General features: G+C 45.7%; 1 protein-coding gene across 1 annotated transcript; it reads right to left on the bottom strand.

Moving 5' to 3' along the window:
* Window positions 1–6,142: 6,142 nt before the first annotated feature.
* Window positions 6,143–18,430, bottom strand: SPRY3 (sprouty RTK signaling antagonist 3). Its single transcript, XM_027835102.1, has 2 exons — window positions 18,314–18,430; window positions 6,143–8,978 (listed from the first exon to the last, which is right to left on the bottom strand). The coding sequence occupies exon 2, from the start codon at window positions 8,930–8,932 to the stop codon at window positions 8,066–8,068; it is 867 nt and encodes a 288-aa protein (XP_027690903.1). The 5' UTR covers window positions 8,933–8,978; window positions 18,314–18,430; the 3' UTR covers window positions 6,143–8,065.
* Window positions 18,431–18,677: the final 247 nt, after the last annotated feature.

The raw sequence follows: 18,677 nt of genomic DNA, 5'->3' as shown, positions 1-18,677 counted from the left end.
GTTGGTCCAGTCCATGTTTTCTGATTGGTTCTCCTCCTTCCCGTCTGTCTCTAGCTACCTGTCCTAAGACAGATGTTTCAAGTCTTGTCCAAGTTCTGACACTCCTTTCTCCAGATATCCACAGAACACATCCAGATGAATGCATGTTTCAGAGGATGCGTGTTTTTCTGGAAGTCACTGGAATTGGGTCACAGTAAGCAGGAATCTACAAGAGTCAATTTTCATTTTCCCAGGCTCTTGGGTCATAATGCTATGGTGTCCTTGATCCTAGGGAGCATAGAATTTAATCTCAAGCTCTTTTAGATGAGAAGGACCTTGAAGGTCACCTAATTCAACCTTCTACCCATAAAAGAAACCCATGGACAAGTTCACTAACAGGTTGTTGTTCCAAATTGTGTCTGGACATTTTCAGTGAAAGAGACCTCAGCACCTCACAAGGAAGCCTGTTCTGCTTTTAGACAGCTCTGATCATTAATAAGTTCTTCTGACTCTTCAATTTTCATCTGTGTTCTTGGCATTTCTACTCATGGGACCTAATTCTGTCTGTGGGAGAAGCAATTTTCATTCCCTGTTCCCCTGTTTCAGCACCTGGACTACTGGGGAGCTTCTTCAGCTCCTTTTTCCAGGAGAGTGTAGATTCCCAAATGGCAGCCTGGGGATGCTGCGACCTCTTACCCCAGCTCCTGGAAGGAAATGCCCTGTTGGAAGCAGCTGGCTCTACCCAATCAGAATCCACCTGAAATCCACCTGAGGATACCAAATGCTAATTCCCCCCGCCACAAATGAGAATAGTAGACGTTGTGGTGGTATAGATATACATATATATTATGCATATGTATATTATGCATATATATATAAAACTTTATTGAATATCTGTTGTTAGTGTCATCACACCACCTACAGGATTATTTAGTTCAGACAATTTTTTTAGCATTGCAAAGAGACTGCACAAAATGGTGCTTTTGAAAATAAAGATTTTTTTTCTTTACAATGAACTTTGAAAATAAATGCATATGAATGGTAAAGAGCATTGACAAAATGAGTGTTAGACTACAAATACAGTATCATACCTTAAAACAAGACCAATAATTAAAGACCATTGTATACACTTTTTGGGACACCATTTGTACCAAAGAAACAATGGCAACCCTCTGAATATTTGGGGAGGGGGAAGAAGGGAGTGGGCCATTCAAGGAAATCCCAAAGGAGTAAGAATGAAATTGTAGAATGGAATGACGGTTTCCAACATTTCTCAGTTCTTTTTCATTTAGAAACAACTTGAAGATATGAACAGTGCTAGATACTGCATGAATTGCAAAGATTATTTTCTTTCTACTCAGTGAGTGGAAGTTGGGTCTACACATGCACACTCACTTTAGGCTCCATGGTAGAAGTCATGCCCCAGGGCAATGAATGCTCTTGGTTCAGGACCCATGGAGTCCAATGACCTCTCTCAAATTCCAAACTCCATTCTCTCAAGGTATCACTAAAGCAAATCCACTCCAAAGGTCAATCAGCCTGGATGGTTGGAGTTCATATTGATCTTTAAAATGTCCAATAATCTCCTGGTAAACGACTGATTTTCATTTTTCAACCAGACATTTGGGAGTCATCCAGGCCTTAGTGAAATGAGCAAGCACTGGATTTGGAAATTGAGGAGCTGGGTTTAAATCCTATCTCTATCACTTAACACCTGTGTGAACCTCAGGAAGTCATTTAACCTCCATGGATTTCCATTTCTTCATCTATAACATGTCAGGGGATGAATGAGATGACCTCAAAGGTCTCTTCCAGTTTAGTCATCCTCTGACCTTGTGTGAACTGACTTCAAAAAAAGACCCAAAAGAATCCTATTACTATGACCTTTTGCATTTTTCAAAGCACTTTCCCATCTACTATCTCAGCTAATCCTCATAAAAGCCCCATGAGTAAGGGCAGATTATTACTATCCCTAGTCTACAGATCAGATGAGGTCATCCAGAGATGTTAAATGATGTACTCATGGTCACATAGCCATTTGGGAGCAGAGCTGGGCCTGGAACTTGAATCTTTTGACTCCCAATCCAATACTATTTCTATCACCAAAGAAGTCACCATACAGCAATCCCAACATCAACATAGGATATTTTTCTGACCGTTCTAGGAGGAATCAATGTTTCCAAATGTAAGTCTGTACAACATTAGAAGTTAGCCTAGAAAGGAATTGGAAAAGAAAAAAAAAGTCTACATGGACTGTTTGACCCATGGAGATCCAATGAGGATATTTTGTGTTGGGCTTCATTCTTCACCTAGAATAAATTTTAAGATTCCTCTTTGCTCTCTATCCCTACAAAGACCAACAGAAATTGGAACCTTGGTTTAAAATTTTCCCAGAGCTTCAATAGTCCTGCTCTCACATGTCAACCCCTCTGGACAAAGAAGGAAAAAATCTGCCAATTATTTAAATATTTGACATTATATGGACCATGCATGCAGGTCATTGACATTTAGAGGTTTTTGTCAGAATGCTTTAACTTAATGCAGATACAAAATCAATGTGCCTCCTCCGGGTTGTCACAAATGTACCAGGTTCTTACTGGATGAAAGTGGGAATGGAAAGATGCCACAACAATGGGGTGAAATGGGAAAACTCAAGGTAATTGACAAGTTGTTGGATCCTCGAGATACCCAGATCTCTTTGACTATTTGATCATTGGCTTGACTCAATTGACCAATTGTTTTGATTGCATGTGGACATAGCCTAAAAGCATGAGTTCATAAACGATTGTGTGTGTGTACATGCAGACACACTTTTCTAAAAGCTAGCCAAAGTAATAACTGTTTTTTGTTTCCTCTGAAGAATGGTCTTTTCAGACTTGGTTAGTCCTTGAGTTGCAAGGACAAATTCATTTTCATTTGTATGTTTAGCACCAGTTAATCAGAGTCACCAAATTCTTTCCTGCAGAAAGCAGGAAAGAGAGTAGTACAGTGATAGCACAGTCTAGATTGATAGGTGTTATACAGTGCTGGGCACATAGGGGTGTCAAGGAATCCTTGTTGGTTGAAATCATGGGAAATTAGGCAAGTCCTCCAACCACCCAGGGCTTTAGCTTCCCACCCTCTAAAAAGAGGGACCTGGACTAAATGACCCTTCGGTTCTGATATTCTTCGAAGGTAGTCTGTGCTCCACACACCTGTTGGCCACTCTGCTTTATAATGAAGGGCATGGAGTAAAGGAAAGCTTGGAATTGCAAAAGCTCAAGGTGTTGGACACACAAGTCAACGCTTCACTTTCTTCATTCTCCAAACTTCCCTCGCCTAACTCCATCAATAAACGAAAATACAGCTTTCTCGAAGGATTGAAGTGATAGCTCACCCTGGCTCTGCAATGTTCTCAAGCCTTCTCCCAGGCTCTGTGAGCTTTCTCTCTCCCTGTTCAGGTTTTGAACTCAGTCTAGGCTCAGGTGATGAAACTATCATTTTAATCCTACCCAAGAGCAGCTGTGTCCCATCAACATTCAGCTAAAATCTTTTTATTAGGGACATCCGTGGGTTTAGGGACAGAGGGATACCCTGTTGGAACTAATAGGGAAGAATGGAAAAGGTTAGACACTAGTTAGGAAGAACAAAAACAAGAGGGTGCCAGGGCACTCCCATGGGATCATGCTAGCTAAAGCCCAGCAGCATCCACACTGGAGTGCTGGCCAGGTTAACTAACACCTGGATTGATCATCAGGCACTCATGAACTTCAATGCCAGAGGCAGATCAGCCTTCTTCCTTCTCTCTCTGCACTGTTATCCCTAATTTTCCATTGGTCTAGGGCATTGGGATTGGGAGCAGGGCATTTCGACCTTTTCTGATTCCTGTTTAACAGAGACACCGCTTTTCTATCCCAGTGTTTCAGAGTGATTGAATCTATTACACCAAGTCACCACAAAGAACACAGAAAGCATCCATGACATTGGTAAGATTTTCCTATGCCACAAAGACTCTGAAGACATGCTGCTAATGGCAGGCACGTTTTGGGAGGAGACACGGGTGGCACTAGCTGGTACTGCTAACATCTTAGAAAACTAGGAGAATCATGAAAGATTGGCCGAGAATTGGGGCTCAATTCCACATGATAGAGTATATATATCTATGCCCAGATAAATACAATATGTCCTCTTTTCCCTGGTGGTCTGGGATGAAGGGAGATTTGAATTGGCAGAAGGAAGAGTCACTCATATGGGTTTGTCATTGTACCAGGGCTTATCACTGTTCCAGACTCCTAAAGCTATGCTAGTGTGGGGAACCTGAGGAAAACCCTTAGCACAAATGACATGGACCATATCGAGGGACCAACATGGAGAAAGCAAGGAGATTAAGAGGTCAAAAGAAATGGCCTAATTGCATATATGTGTATATATACACACAGAATATATGTATATATATATATATATATATACATAGATAGATATATACATAGATAGAATCAAGAAATACTCAGTAAGGTTGCTGTTTGTAATATACATGACACAAAGTGGAAACATCATGAAAACCAAGCTTTTCTGGAGGATTTAGAATTTTGTTGACTATATTTTAAATATACGTGTGTGTATACACATATACACACATATATCTACATATATATGGATATGGATACATGTCTGTACATAATGGGAAGGATATATGCACACACACACACACACATACAAGAATCCCCACTGAACCTATCTATGGTAAACCTGATGCTGCCCAAGTCCAGTCAACTAGGAACCAAGCGAAACTCCTGCTTTATCAGCAGAGTGAATTCTGAGAACCTCTCAGCTTCCTGGAGGCTGGTGTTGGACCATTCTGAAGTCCACCAAGAGAAAGGACCCTCTGGGTATATGACAGAGTTGGGGGACCCATTGCTGGTGACTGGGGGCAATTGGCCTTAATGAAGACTACGGGACGAGGACCCATGGATGTCAAAGGGGGTTAGGGACAAAGGCTATTGTCAGCACAGGATTTGGGAGTAATAAGCAAACACCCATAGGATAGCATTTAGCTTTAGGCACAATGCACTAGTATCAGCAAATCTTTATATAGCTCAGCTCTAGGCACACTTAAGGTGGAGACAAAGGAGGAACTTGTCCTTCCTACACCTTGGGTTCCAGAGAGCTGGTCACAGCCTTTAGTGGAAGGTCAATCTGAAGCAAGCTCCGGAGAATAATAAGCAGCTTCCAAAGGAGGGATTAAAAAGCAACAGAGAAGGCTAGAGATACTTGTTTGGGTTCATATCTGTACCAAGAAGGCAAACCTTTGCATATGGCACCATTCACAGTAATATCATTAATATTATTAAAGCAATCATTCTAATCATCATACCAGTATGTTTCTATATACAAAAATAGATCGAAGCAATTCTCCACAGAGAGGAGCAAGTGAATTGGGCAGGGCTGCTGGGCAGTACATGCCTGTCTGGTCCGGAAGATTCAAGACTGACCCAGGACCTGCAGCACAGATGACTTTAGTGCTCTTGGGTCATCTCCTGCCTTTGGCATTCATGCAGAATGTATGAATTTTCCCCTTCTCTTCTTCCCTAACCACCCCCCCCCCACCCAAAAAATACACCTGCACAGCCACTTTGGAGAGCATGAGTTGTATGGATGAAACAGGTAAGCAGCAAGCCAGGCTGGAGCTCCTCTTTTTGGAGAAGGTGGCCTCTACCTCAGAATGCTTTTATGAACTTCAGGCCCACTAGGAGGGAAAAGGTACAGCACTGGGGAATTTCTCCTCCCAGTAGCCCTCGATAGGAGCCTATCCCTGTAGTTCTTCCACAGAGTGTAATCTTGACCAATTGGAGAATCGTAGAGGCAGTCTCTCTCACAAGTCAGGAAGTTTAGCCTGGGTACTTGAAGTTCAGTTTAAGAAAGAGAGAGGTACACCCTGTATTACATACCTGGGACCTTGGACTTTTGAATCTGCAACTTTTCTTTTTCCTTCAAATTTGGTTCTGAGCTACCAGGTGCATTGGCCAGTGCCTCTGCAGAGGCTGTGGGGCATGGGTGGGGGGGCACAGTCTGTTTGGGGAACCATAGGAGAGATGACATGACGAGGTCTCCTTTTGGGGTCCTTGTTTTCAATCTTCCAACAGGCCACCCTTGGTCACCAAGAAGGGCAAATAGTGATGCCAGCTCCTTCTAAGCTACTGTACCAATGAGCTGCAACCTTGGCCCTGCCAATAGGGCTGCCCACGAGTGACACTTAACACTTCATAAATGGATAGGTATCCAACAGACATTGGACAGTGATCATTGACTCACTTCTCCCTGGTTCTTGAACAGTAGATAAGTAGAGGCTGTATTTTGCCCCTGCTAACAGGGGCGCCAGGTGAGAAGATGCCTCATGTGGTGCTAGGAAACAGCACCGGTCCGGGAGAATGGAAATCCATGTCCTCATCCCAGCTCTATCACAATTGTCCCGGGCGACCTTGGGCATGCTATGTCCCCTTTCTGGGGCTCTGTTTCCTCGTCTGTCTAATGGGTTGCAAGATCTTTAAAGTCCTTTTCAGCCCTAAGTTCTGTGGTTTTATAATTACATCCACAGAACATGAATCATGCAGTCTTAGGGCTATTAGTATTTAGGGAAGGGCTATATGTTCCACCCTTTACTGCCCAAGGCCATTGTGTTTGGGGGGGAAAAGGACAAGACTCCAGCTGACCAAGCCTGGATTACTTGATCCTGATCCCATAATGCCTTGAGATGTGTGGGTATGGTGGGTGCAGTGCATATACACACACACACACACTCACACATCTGGGTTTCAGGCAGGCTTCTTGGTTAATATATCACATGAATCCTTTTTTTTTGTACAACTGGGTAATAGCACAGCAAGGGGAAGAAAGCAGAGGGAAGGCATTTGGGAAAACCCCACTCCTGAAGGTGCTAGAGAAAGAGGCTGGGAGGGAAGAAAGCATGAGGAAGAGGTGGGGGAGGGAGCAGGGAGGCAATGAGGAGATGGGGGAGGAAGGAGGAGGGCTGAAGGTGTTGGGCTGGGACAAGGGGTGGCAAAGGAGATGTGGGAAAAGGAAGGGGATGGAAAAGTCAATGAGAGGGTAAAGGATCAGGGAGGGGATGAGGAATCAGGTTGGGTAAGGGAGAAGACAAGGGATTAGGGAACTGGGAGGAGATGAGGGCGCATGGAGGGATTGAGGGATGGAGAAGGAAATGTGGAATGAGGGGGGGATGAGGTATGAGAGAGTGAATGAGGGAGAGTGAGGGGATAAAGGAAAAATCAAGAGATGAGGGATGAAATGGAGTAAGGGAGGGGATTAGGGAACTGGCAAGAGATGAAGAATGAGGTAGGGGCAAGGGAAAGAATAAAAGGATAGAGAGAAGATGAGAGATGGGAAAAGGGATGTAGGATAAAGGGGGATAAAGAGAAATGCAGGGGGAGCAGATGAAAGAGCAGGGAGGAGATGGAAGAAGAAGGGAAAAAGGAGAGGATGATGGGGCAAGTTGAAAATGAGAGAGTGGAGTGCAGGTGATGAAGAGAAAGAATGAGAAAGGCAAGGACCAAGAGAGAGGAAGAAGGGATGAAGAAAGAACAATTAGATTAGGTACTCCCTGGATGCTTGCTGTGTGGCCCCATGTTACTCTTTGAAAGCCATCTCGTCTCAGGAGAAAGCCCCCGAAGGCACTGGGGAAATGAGTCTGGTGTGGAAGAAGGCCATGTCAGGGAGCCTCCTGCTTGCCACACAGTGCTGAGGAGGCCATGGGCATATGGCCAGAAGCTGGCTCAATTTGTCTTCAATGTGCAAGTCCCATGTCTTTGGATCATCTGATTTTTAATTTATTTTTTGCTTTGGGGCAGAAAAAGTTGAGAGGTAAGTGGGGGGTGGGGAAGCTAAGGGAGGAGTGGGGGGGTACAGAGAGCCAGTGAGGGAAGGACAAGCTGCCTCGGACTCAAGATGCACTTGGCCAGCCCCATGGCATGGCAGGATTGATGGGGGCGAGCCCTTGAGTCCTGGCTGGTTGGTTTCTCTGACCCCCACCCTTCCTTCCTACAGAGTGAAGGGTGAGGGGGAGAGAAGGGGCTGGGTGAAGGCTGCAAGGCATTTACACCGGCTTCTCCATGGCCCTGGGGAAGGCGGCTCCACTGGAAGAGGAGATCTTCCTGCAAACGGTGTTGGTGTGACTCTTGCATCGGCATCCTGGCCTCCGTAGGCCGTCATAGCCTTGCTGGCACAGCTTGAGGCATCCTCGGGCTGGAGGGTACAAGCACAGGCAAGGCATGACCAGTGACAGGAGGCTCATGGCTGCCCAGCGGGCACAGCAGGAGCCAGGCCCACAGGAGCAGGGCTCATCAGCACAGTTGTCTTCGTCGTCAGTGGAACAGTGGTAAAAGATACCCTTGACGCAGCAGAGGCACGTGCTGTAGTCAAGGAGACTCTCTGGGGAGCAGAGGCAGCGCTGCTTACAGAGCCAGCAGGAGGGCAGGGTGCGTGTGGCTGTGCAGCGGATGCACTTGCAACGGCCACACTCTTCACAAATGAAAAGGTGCCCACCAGTATGGAGGGACAGCTTCTCTGCTGCACCTTTCTGAGACTCTTCTACTTTCAAAGCCCCTGCTTGAGGCTGGGTACAGATGAGGGAGTGATCTGAGGGCGATGGAGTGATGCTGGTCAGAAGCCTTTGGTCGGAGGTGATGGTGGTGTGGGATATGGAGCTGGCAAGGCTGGGTTGACTCAGATGCTGAGGCAACAGCTGAAGCTGGTGGCACTGGCTGAGACTTCGAGGCAGATCAGAGGGTATAGTAGACAGGGACCAATCGGACTTGTGGGCCTGCTGGGCAAGGGAAGAGCTGGAGAGGGTCTGTTGGCAGGAGATGGCAGGCCGTTCCACATACTCATTGCTGACATGAATGGAGCAGAGTTGCTCAATGGGCAGGGTTGGAGGAAAATCGTCTGTTATTGGGGCATCCATGTTGTCTTGGCTCTTGACTTCTTTGGAGTTGAGTGAGGGTGGCACTCTGGTGGTAAAGAGGAGGGAGGGCTTGCAGTTATGTAGGCATCAGGGCACATCTGAAAAGCCTTAGGGAGAAAAGGGGAGAGAGAGAGAGAGAGAGAGGGAGAGAGAGAGAGAGAGGAGGGGGGGGAAGGAAGGGGGAAGGAGGGAGAGAGAGAGAGAGGGAGAGAAGAAGAGATGGAAATGGAAGAGGAGGAGGAGGAAGAAGAAGGAGAAGGAGGAGGAGAAGGAGAAGGACGAAAAAGAGGAAGAGGAGGAGGAAAAGGGGAAGGAAGGAAGAGAGGAGAGAGAAGAGAGAGAGAGGAAGAAGGAGAAGGAGAAGTGGAGAGAGCAAGAGAGGGAGGAGAGAGAGAAGAAGAAGAAAGGAAGGAGAGAGAGAGAGGAGAGAAGAGAATGAGACCACATAGGCAGGACCATCACCAGAGAGTAAGAAGAGGCATGAGGCATGAGCAGGACCAGTTGCCCCTACACACCAAAGAATGAAAACTCAATAGAAGAAGAGGCAAGGGAATTGTATTCATAACCCACTTGTCATCTTCTGCTCTGCCCCTCTCCCCTATCTCTGATCACTTCTCAGCATTCATGTATTTAAGGATTGACATTTTATATTTCCCCTAGGGATAAGTGCATCTTGTCTTCCCACTGAAATGCAGACTTTCACAACAGAACTGTGACATCCGCCAAGAACTGGAAGAGATCTTAGTGGCTTCCTAGTGCAGCTCCAAGCCCCTCCTCTCTAACAGCCTCTGCTGCACTGGCAGAAAGCTCTCCCTACAGAACAAGGTAGATTCCCTTAATTGTTAGAAAATCCCTCCTCATACTGAGCTAAATTTGCCCCTTTGCAAACTTTCCCACATTGCTCCTGGTTCTGCCCCCTTAGGCCTAACGGGACAAGTCTCCCTTTTCATAACTGCTCTTCAAATACTTGAACACAATCCTTGGGTCTCCCTGAATCTTCTCTTCTCCCTAGTTCTTTCAACGAATCTTTGTATGCTTTGGCCTCTGGACCCCCCACTATGCTGTTCGACCTCAGAGAACTTGACAATCTCCTTCCTGAAATGTAGTACCCAGAAGTGAACACCATGCTCTAGGTGAGGTCTCATCAGGAGGACAGTGGGACTCTTATTCTAGACATTCTGCTTTTAGTCAGACTGCTGGCTCATACTGAGTTTGTAGTCTTCCTAAGCCCCCAGGTCTTTTCCAAAGGACTGTTATCTAGCCACAATTTTCCCATCCTGTACTTTGTACAGTTCATTTCTTGGAACCCAATTATGGGAATTTACGTTTATCCCATTTGAATTTCATCTTGTTAGATTCTGCTGAGAGGTAAGTGGGGGTGGGGGTGGAGGTGGAGCACAGACTAGTGGGACCTTTTGAAATCCCAAATCTGTCATCCAATCAGTGTGTTTGCTCTTTCTTCCAGCTTCCTATCCACATTTACTTTGATAAGTATGCCATCTATGCCTTCACCAAGTCAGTGACAAAAGCATGTAAGAAGCAGAGCCAAGGACAGGTCCCCAGAGCACTCTACTGAGGACCTCAAATCCCCGTTATCATCATCCATTAATTACCAGTCCTTGGGGCTGATCCTACAAGGTCCAACAAACTCTATTATCTTCTAGCCCGGTATCTTTCAATCTTGTCCACAAGGACAACATAAAAGATTTTATCAAGCATCTTGCTGAAATCTATGTGTATCACTGACATTTCCCTGATGTACTAACTCAGTGGCCCTGTTCAAATAAGAAATAACATTATTCTAGCATGACCTGTTTTTGAAAAAGCCATGCTGGCTTTTGGTGATCATACCTTCCCTCCCTGAATGCTCACAAATCACTCCTTAAATAATGCTGGAGGATTTTGCCAGGAATGGAATGAAATCAAACTCATCATAGAGTATTTTGTCTAGTCATTTTATTTTTCCCTTCTCTGCCTGGCTGGGTTTATAGTAACGGGTGACACTTCTTGTCAGCTAATGCACGCCATATTTTTCTGACCCTGCATACCTGTAGTACTAGAACTCTGATAGAAAACTGGAAGAGAATTTATTGGCAACACATGCAAAAGGGAGCCCACATCTCCCAAAAACAGTGATCAAAGCGCCTCCTATGACATAGGGCTTATTTAGTCAGGGCTAGAGTTGCAGACAGCAGAGGAGGACCCCTGAGCTGACTCCAGCTAAAGGACTTTCAGAATAACCTCCCCTTCTGAAATGGCCATGGAGATGGATGGCCATGGTTATTTGTTGTTAGCCATGGAGGCTGTAGCATTTCATTCGCTAGGTATTTGTCAGAGGAAGACAGGCTCTATCTGAAATGGGAGGCGATCTCTAGCCTTAGGAGGCTTTGTAGGAGTTTCTAATAGTGATAATGATAATAATATGATGATAACAATAACAACAACAATAATAATTCCAAAGGACACTTACAGAGAGCCTTTCAGGGTTACAAAGCTCTTTTCATTCTTTCTCACTAGGGCCTCTTAATAGTCCCCTGTGGGAGGTAGGGCAGGTATGATTCTTTCCATTTTAGAGATCAGGAAACTGAGTCTCATGTAGCTATAGTACATGAACCCATTTCTTTTGCCTCTTAAGTCCAAAGTTCTTTCCATTCCTCCCTTGCTGTCTTTCCAGCTAATTAAAACCTTGCCTCCAGGTTCCTAAATCTCAGGGTGCTGGAGGGAACAGGGTTCTGCCTTCTCAGAATGCATGGCAATGTTGATATTGATGGGATATCTTAGGAATGTTTAGGAGGGGAGACTGTGGCAGTGTAGTGGTAGGGAAATAACAAGACACAGAGGAATAGAAACAAGGTGAGGTGGTGAGAGAGAGCACTAGGACTATGAGCCAGGAGATCTGGGCACTGTCACCTTCTGCCCGCATTTCTGGGCTAGTCTCCCTGCATCTCTAATCTGCAGCATCCTCCTCTTTGAAATGAAATGAGGATGATAACCCCTGCATTAGGTGCTTCAGAGAGTTGTCAGGAGGAGAGGACATTGGAGAGATGTGAGTGCTCTCTGTGGGTAGGGTGGCAGCTGGGGTGGGCAGCAAAAGGATCTCTAAGCACATTAGAACTTGCTTGTAGCAGAGACAGGACAGGGAAAATCAGGAGGTATGAGGTTGCAAAAAGGATTCACTGGATGAGACTCTCATCTACTTCCAATGCTCAAGAAAGGAGAAATTGAGGCCCAGAGACATGATATGACCTGTGTACATGTAGGTGGTAAGGGACAAAGCCAAGCCCCTAGTCAGGGCATTGGCCTCCTAAGTCCCAACTTCTTCTACAATACCAGTGTGCTTCTCGGCTGTCCCAGGCACGAAATGGATCCAGATGGAGCCAGGTGCTGACCTGCAATTGGGTTTCTGCCCATTAGGTGTAGGCCCACCATGAATGGGTGTCTAAGCATTGGTTTGGGTTGCCAGATGACCTCTAGATAGAAAAAAAAAGGTGAGTGAGTGTTTTCTCTGACCCTAACCTACAGGGGCAACTGGCTAAGTGCAATGACTGGCACAGAGTGGAGATGTAAGAAATGTTTTTTGAAGTGAATGGAATTGCATTCAATATCTCCCCCACTCCCATCCCCCATCGGCCACCATCCTTGCTGGAAACCCAGGCTGTAGAGTCAGCAAAGACAACGTCCAGGGTTGTCTCAGAAAGCAAAGGACGATGGATACAGAGCCTACTGGCTACCAATATGGAGGAGACAAATGACCATTAGTTGAAAGCACTGGGGGAGCACTGTTCTCCCAAATGTAATCTTCAAGGTTGCCCATTCCAGAGAGGCAGGCAGGAGTGATGAGCACATGCCAACCATTCCTGTGCCCTCTGAGCCCTTGGCAATTTAAATGGGAGAAAAGGGGAGCTAAGCAAGCTTGCATACAAATGCAACAGCCAATCAGGGGGCACCAGGCCCCAGAAAACAGGAGCAGGAATAAAAGCATGTACAAAAGCCATCAGATTTCAGGGCAGCTCAAAATAGAACAATTAGTCATACAAACTGGATGGTGTGGATGGCTTGAATGAGTAATAGAACTGAATGGGTGCGAAAGGGTATGGTTTCCTTCAATGAACATGGTAGAGAAACAAATAAAACCTATCTATGGCAGGCAAATGACCATACTCAGAAGAAAAGAGAGAGAGTGAGGGAAATGAGGAAGCGAAAGGTCTTAGCCCCTAAGCACTCAGTGGAGGAGGATCTAGCTGGTGAGAGGCTCAGGTGGCTTGGGGGAGGTATACACACAAATCATTTCAGCTGAAATGTTTGCCCAAGGGTTAATCAGTGAAATGACTTGGGGGGGAGGGGGGGAGGGGGAGGGGAGGCCAAGGAAAGAATCTCAATGCACCCAAAAGCCAATGTAGTTGTATTTTTCCACGTTGGTTATTCGGCCTCATGGAAGTCCAGGACACAATGGACATTAGCGCACACCTGAGACTCAATACCTCAAGACAGGTCCTGATTACAAATAGGTCTTTGGCCTCGGGCAAAATCACTTTCCCTCTCTGGGCTAGTTTCCTCACTTATAAAATGAGGGGGTTGAAATTCTGGTTGCTGAGGAGAGATGATGAAACACAATTCCTTCCTCTTGTCTGCCTGGTGGAGGACCACAGGTGTGGAATGTTGTATAAGCTGTCAGATATGGTCACTGTGTCGGCTGGCTTTCCCTGGTCATTTTTGTTTGTGACAAAAGAGGGTTCTTGGAGGAAGGGATATGTATTGGGAAGTGCCTATAACAATATCAAAATAAAAAGCATCAATAACATTTTAAAAGAGAAATGAAGGGATTGGAGAGAGAGGGTGGGCAGCTAAGGGGCGCCACAGTGCACAAAGCACTAGCATTGGAGTCAGGAAGGCCCCAGTTCCAATCTGGCCTCAGAAACCAGCTGTGGGATTCTGGCCAAGTCACTGAACCTTCTGTCTGCCTCAGTTTCCCCATCTGTCAAATGGGAATAATAACAACACCTACCTCCCAGGATTCTTATGAGGATTAAATGAGATAAGATTTGTAAAAAGCTTAGCACACTGCCTGGCACTTAGTAGGCTCTAAATAAACGCATACTATTATTATTATTATTGTTATTATTATTATTATTATTTGATGGAAAGAATCTCAGATTTGGAATCAAAGGACATGGATTTTCCATCCGAGCTCTGTGATTTACTACCTGTATGAGCGAGTATCTTCACCTCCCTGTGTAAAATAAGAGGGCTGGATGAGATGCCTTCTAATGTCCCTTCCAGGACTTTCCCAGTGGTCTCTTTTAACTGACATTTTAGGGTTTTCTGACTCTGTTTCTGGGAGAACATGGGTCAGAGCCACCAGAAATAGAAGATATGATTGGTTGGGAAGTGATTTGGGATCCACTGATAATGGTGAGGAGTGTGTAACACATTCGTTAGGTCTAAGCAATTTGTATGTGGCCAACTTAATCAACAGCAACACCAGGATTTGCTAAGGGGCACTGTCCAAATGAGCCTAACGTCCTATGGATTCCAGAGGTAGAGCTAAGAATGACTCTATTGTCTCCAGTAACTTCCTTGTGGAACGAGGAATTCAGAAGCATTAATATCCATCTCCTACATGGTGCCAGAGAAGTACAAATATCCAATAGGATTGAGAGGACCGGAGAGACTGTGAGTTAGACTGGAGATCCCATTAAACATTGGCCTCAGACAGAAAGACCAAGGAAGCAGCAGGGCTCAAGGATCCATAAAACGTGGGCAGCTCGGGACAGGGAAGAGAAAACGGATGACATAAGGAAAAGAAGTGAAGCATGGGGGTGGGGGCCGAGGGCACAGCACTGAGGATTCAGGACCAAGGGCCTCAAAAGATGTCAAAGGAACAAGCCAGACAAAGGAACCTTGTAGACAAAAGATTCTAGGGTTTTTTGAATCATAAGTGCTTATGGGATCTCAGGCTCCTAGACTGTGGAGCTGGAAGGGACCTCAAGAGGTCAGGTAGTTCAAACTCCTCATTTTACAGAAGAGGAAAATGCCGCCCAGAGAGGGCAAGTGATCTACCCAAGGTCACACAGGGTAGATCTGGGAATTGATTTTGGACTATCAGAGTAATGAAGAGGAGAAACACTGTGGGACTGGGTGACCAACGGGTTAAAATATTTCCCCAGGGGTGGGAGGTGGGGAAGGAGGGAGGAGGAAATAGTCTCTAAGACCAGACTTTGTCCTCTGGTTTGGGTATGGTTCTGCAAGGGGATGTCCGAGATGAACCTACAAGGTTCCTTTTAGTTTGGCAAAAGCTTTTAATCAGCAGGAACTCTCAATTCCCAAATGGAGGAACAGCAATAGAGGAGGGCTTCAAGGAGACCTGGGTAAGATTAGGGTGCTGAACAGAATACAAGATTGAATGAATGACAGCAAATTGGGTGCCATTGCAGACTGCTGAATCCAATCTAAATAACAGAAGGAAGGGAAAGGGGAACAGAGGCTCAGAAATGAACAGGCTGATGCAACAGATACAGGGAGAAATGACTACAAACATGTTTCTTCTGATCCAGAAAAACCCTGAAGCAACAGCAGTGCAATCTACTAATGCTGCTGGGCAGTTTCTTTTCCTCTTTGAGGAGGGGCTTTTTTTTTTTTTTTAACAAGGCACACACTCTTAAAAGGTGGCTTAGGAGATTGCAAATTCTTGACTGCAGGGTGGAGAGATCTTGTTATTTCAGACGGATGCATAGTGCCTCTGCAGTCATGAATGATGCATTGTAAGCCCACTCCCATCGGCATCCCTCTGCTCAGGTACTCTCAACTTCCTGAACAGTTTTCTTCTGCTCCTGGAATTTGCTCTCTCTGACCTGATGTGAATTTTGTTTTCCAGATTGCTTTGAGGGGACAGAGACAGTCAAAGTCCATTCAGGGGATTGGGATTTTTCTTCAGGACAAAATACTCTAAGCCCTGATTGCTTTGTAATGTTGAGCCTGAAGTTCCAAAATGTGTCCATCTACCTTGCTGAATGAAAACTATGGACAGTTCTGATTTCAGGGCTGAATTCCCTGCTGACATAGTGGGAATCAATGTGGATTTCAGAGGAAAATGGGGAAGGTCAGTGGAAGACAGGCTGACCCCTCTTTCCCCACCCCCATCTAGTCTTCTGGAGGTCATACCTTGTCTTTTCTCTATGACATGAGCTAACTCTAATAATGACTTCCAGCAAATAGTGGGATCTCACAATGGTCTTAACTATGTTTAATTCCTTGTTTTGACCCTCATTATCTAAAAATTCCTCATTGGACAAATTACACCCCACCTGGCAAATCCCCACTTGTCCCCTTTTTACATGACTAAGCTCTCCCTCTATGATTATTCATGCCTTACTCTAACCTATGCAGCACACTGGGTAGAGCTCAGGTTTAGGACTTAGAAGACCAAGGGTCTTCTGCTCTGCAAAGGTGTGGCCTCTGACAATTCCCTTACCTGCTCTGCACCTCAGTTTCCTTATCTGTAAAATGAGACAGTTGGTATTAGAAGAGCTCTGAGACCCCTTGTGGCTTTTAAATTCCATGATTCATTCACAACTTGCCAGAGTAATCCCATCTCAATTCAACTATCATTTCTGCATCTCACTGCAGGTTCATATGTTGCTTAATTCTTATCTCATTTCACTGCTACCCAACCTTAGCTTAGGAGCTGATGGCAGTTCATTTCTAACCTGGGAAATTTTAAGATTTCAAATGCTCAAACCTAATGAATAAAATACTTTTCACACACCAGAACATGCTGAGAAACGAGTCTTTTCTTTCTGAGGGCTCTGTGGATTTTCTTTTTCACCCCAAACTGCTTTGATGAGAGTTAAGAGATCTGGGTCTTAGGGATTCAGTTTCCCTGAAAGTAAAATGTGAGGGGTTGAACCACTAGATCAATAAGGTCCCAGCCAGCTGTGACACTCTAGGGGACTATGCTGGGGGTGAGGTAGGGGGAGAGAAATAACTAATTCTACTTCTCAGTCTCTAAGGCTTGGTAAAAACTCAGTGTTCTCCACCCCCCCCAACACACTCTAAAGCCCCTCCATTTTGAAAAGCACTCTCTCAATACAAATGACTACAGGTGCTTATATGCTACATCCCAAGACCACAAAGAAGCCCAGACCCTGAGCCAGAAATTAGGCTGAGCTTCAGATCAACAGTTTGGGGGCTTACTGTGCTCAAGCAAGCTTTTCATTGTATGTGGTTGGGGGACGCATAAGTCACTGGATCTCTAATATTTCCACATCCATGTAATTCTTAATGGAACTAACAGGATATTTGCACTTTGAAAGAGCTTTTCTATCTAAAAGTTCAGTTTTTTTTTCTAATCGCCCAGCCTGATTTTCAATATTTTACAAGCACCTAGAAGGATGGACTTCAGAATGACCAGCTCCAGAACCTTCCAGGCAGCCATTGGCTAAATTGATTTGTGTGCAGGTCCCCAAATTTGGAGGGGGGGGCAATAATCCCAACTCAAATGCCACTTTCGGTCATGTGCCCACCAAGACATAAATCCCTAGATTTCTAAACAACTCCTCTGGCTCAATGTGAGGAGGGGGTTACACTCTACCAGTTTGGGCCATCTTTTTCCCAGGGCAAGGTGATATGATGAATCAGAAAGCTGCACCAATCCAACCCCGGAACCATTAGCAGAGGAGGCCCCGGCCTGGCCCCTGCCTCAATGGTCCGCTCCTTTGGGTAGCCTGTTTGTCTGTTATTCTCCCAGTCAGCTAGCGCTGATGACCTGGAGCTGTCTGGAGCTAGGACAGCGCGCGCGCCAATAGACACACATACATACATACACACACAGACACACAGACACAGACACACACACACACACACACACACACACACACAAAGGTATTTAAAGATCAATGGGAGAGAAATGGATGGAGCTTCGGGCTTCAAAAGGGGTGATTATGAAGAGTATTCTTTTGGTTTTCAAATGTCCAATTTGGAGTTTTCTCTAAGTGCTGACTCACGTCAATGGATTTCACTGTTTTCCCAGGCTGGGTGTAATCCACAGAGCCCAGGGCTAGGCAGATCTAAGGAAAGCCAATCAATACATTGCATAGATAAATGGGGTGAGATAGAGACCTGGGTCTGTATTTAAAGCTGCTGGCAGGCTACAGCCGGGGGGGGGGGGGGGGGGGGCCCTCAACACACACACACACACATACACTCGCACACAAGCGCGCATAGACACACATCCACACACACATTCGCATCCACATACCACACACACTACATTCACACACATACACCACACATCCACACGGACACACACACACACACACACACACACACACACACACACACACACACGCTGGGGGAAGTTCTTGTCTACTGAGGCTTACTTACTTGGAGAGGAAGGCAGGTCCATGGCGAACAGGAGCAGGAAAAGGACTGAATCCCCAGGCTGGCTCAGGGGACCTTTTCTGGTGAGTCTCTCAGTATCTCCACCTCTTCAGAAAGTCTGAATGAAAACTCCTCCTCCAGCGGTGGAGCCCGAAACAGAGGTACTTCTGTCTGCGTTCCTCTGACACAGCAGAGTGGGAGGGGAAAAAAAATTCGAGACCTGTTACTGGCAGATACTTTGTATAGGTTTTACATACAGATATAAATCAAGGGGCACATATTCCCCAAAGAAAGCCAGTCAGGGCAAATTCCCTCCTCCTGCTGCTGCTGCTGCGGCTGCTGCTGCTGCGGCTGCTGCTGCTGCGGC

Source organism: Vombatus ursinus, unplaced genomic scaffold (assembly GCF_900497805.2).
Source record: "Vombatus ursinus unplaced genomic scaffold, bare-nosed wombat genome assembly UNPS02004276.1, whole genome shotgun sequence".
In the NCBI taxonomy this organism is placed as follows: Eukaryota; Metazoa; Chordata; class Mammalia; order Diprotodontia; family Vombatidae; genus Vombatus; species Vombatus ursinus.
This window is presented reverse-complemented; position numbering and strand designations above follow the sequence as displayed.

Bases quoted from the DNA above. Each gene is read 5' to 3' on its own strand.
- SPRY3 (XM_027835102.1), bottom strand. From the start codon at position 8,932: ATGGATGCCCCAATAACAGACGATTTTCCTCCAACCCTGCCCATTGAG.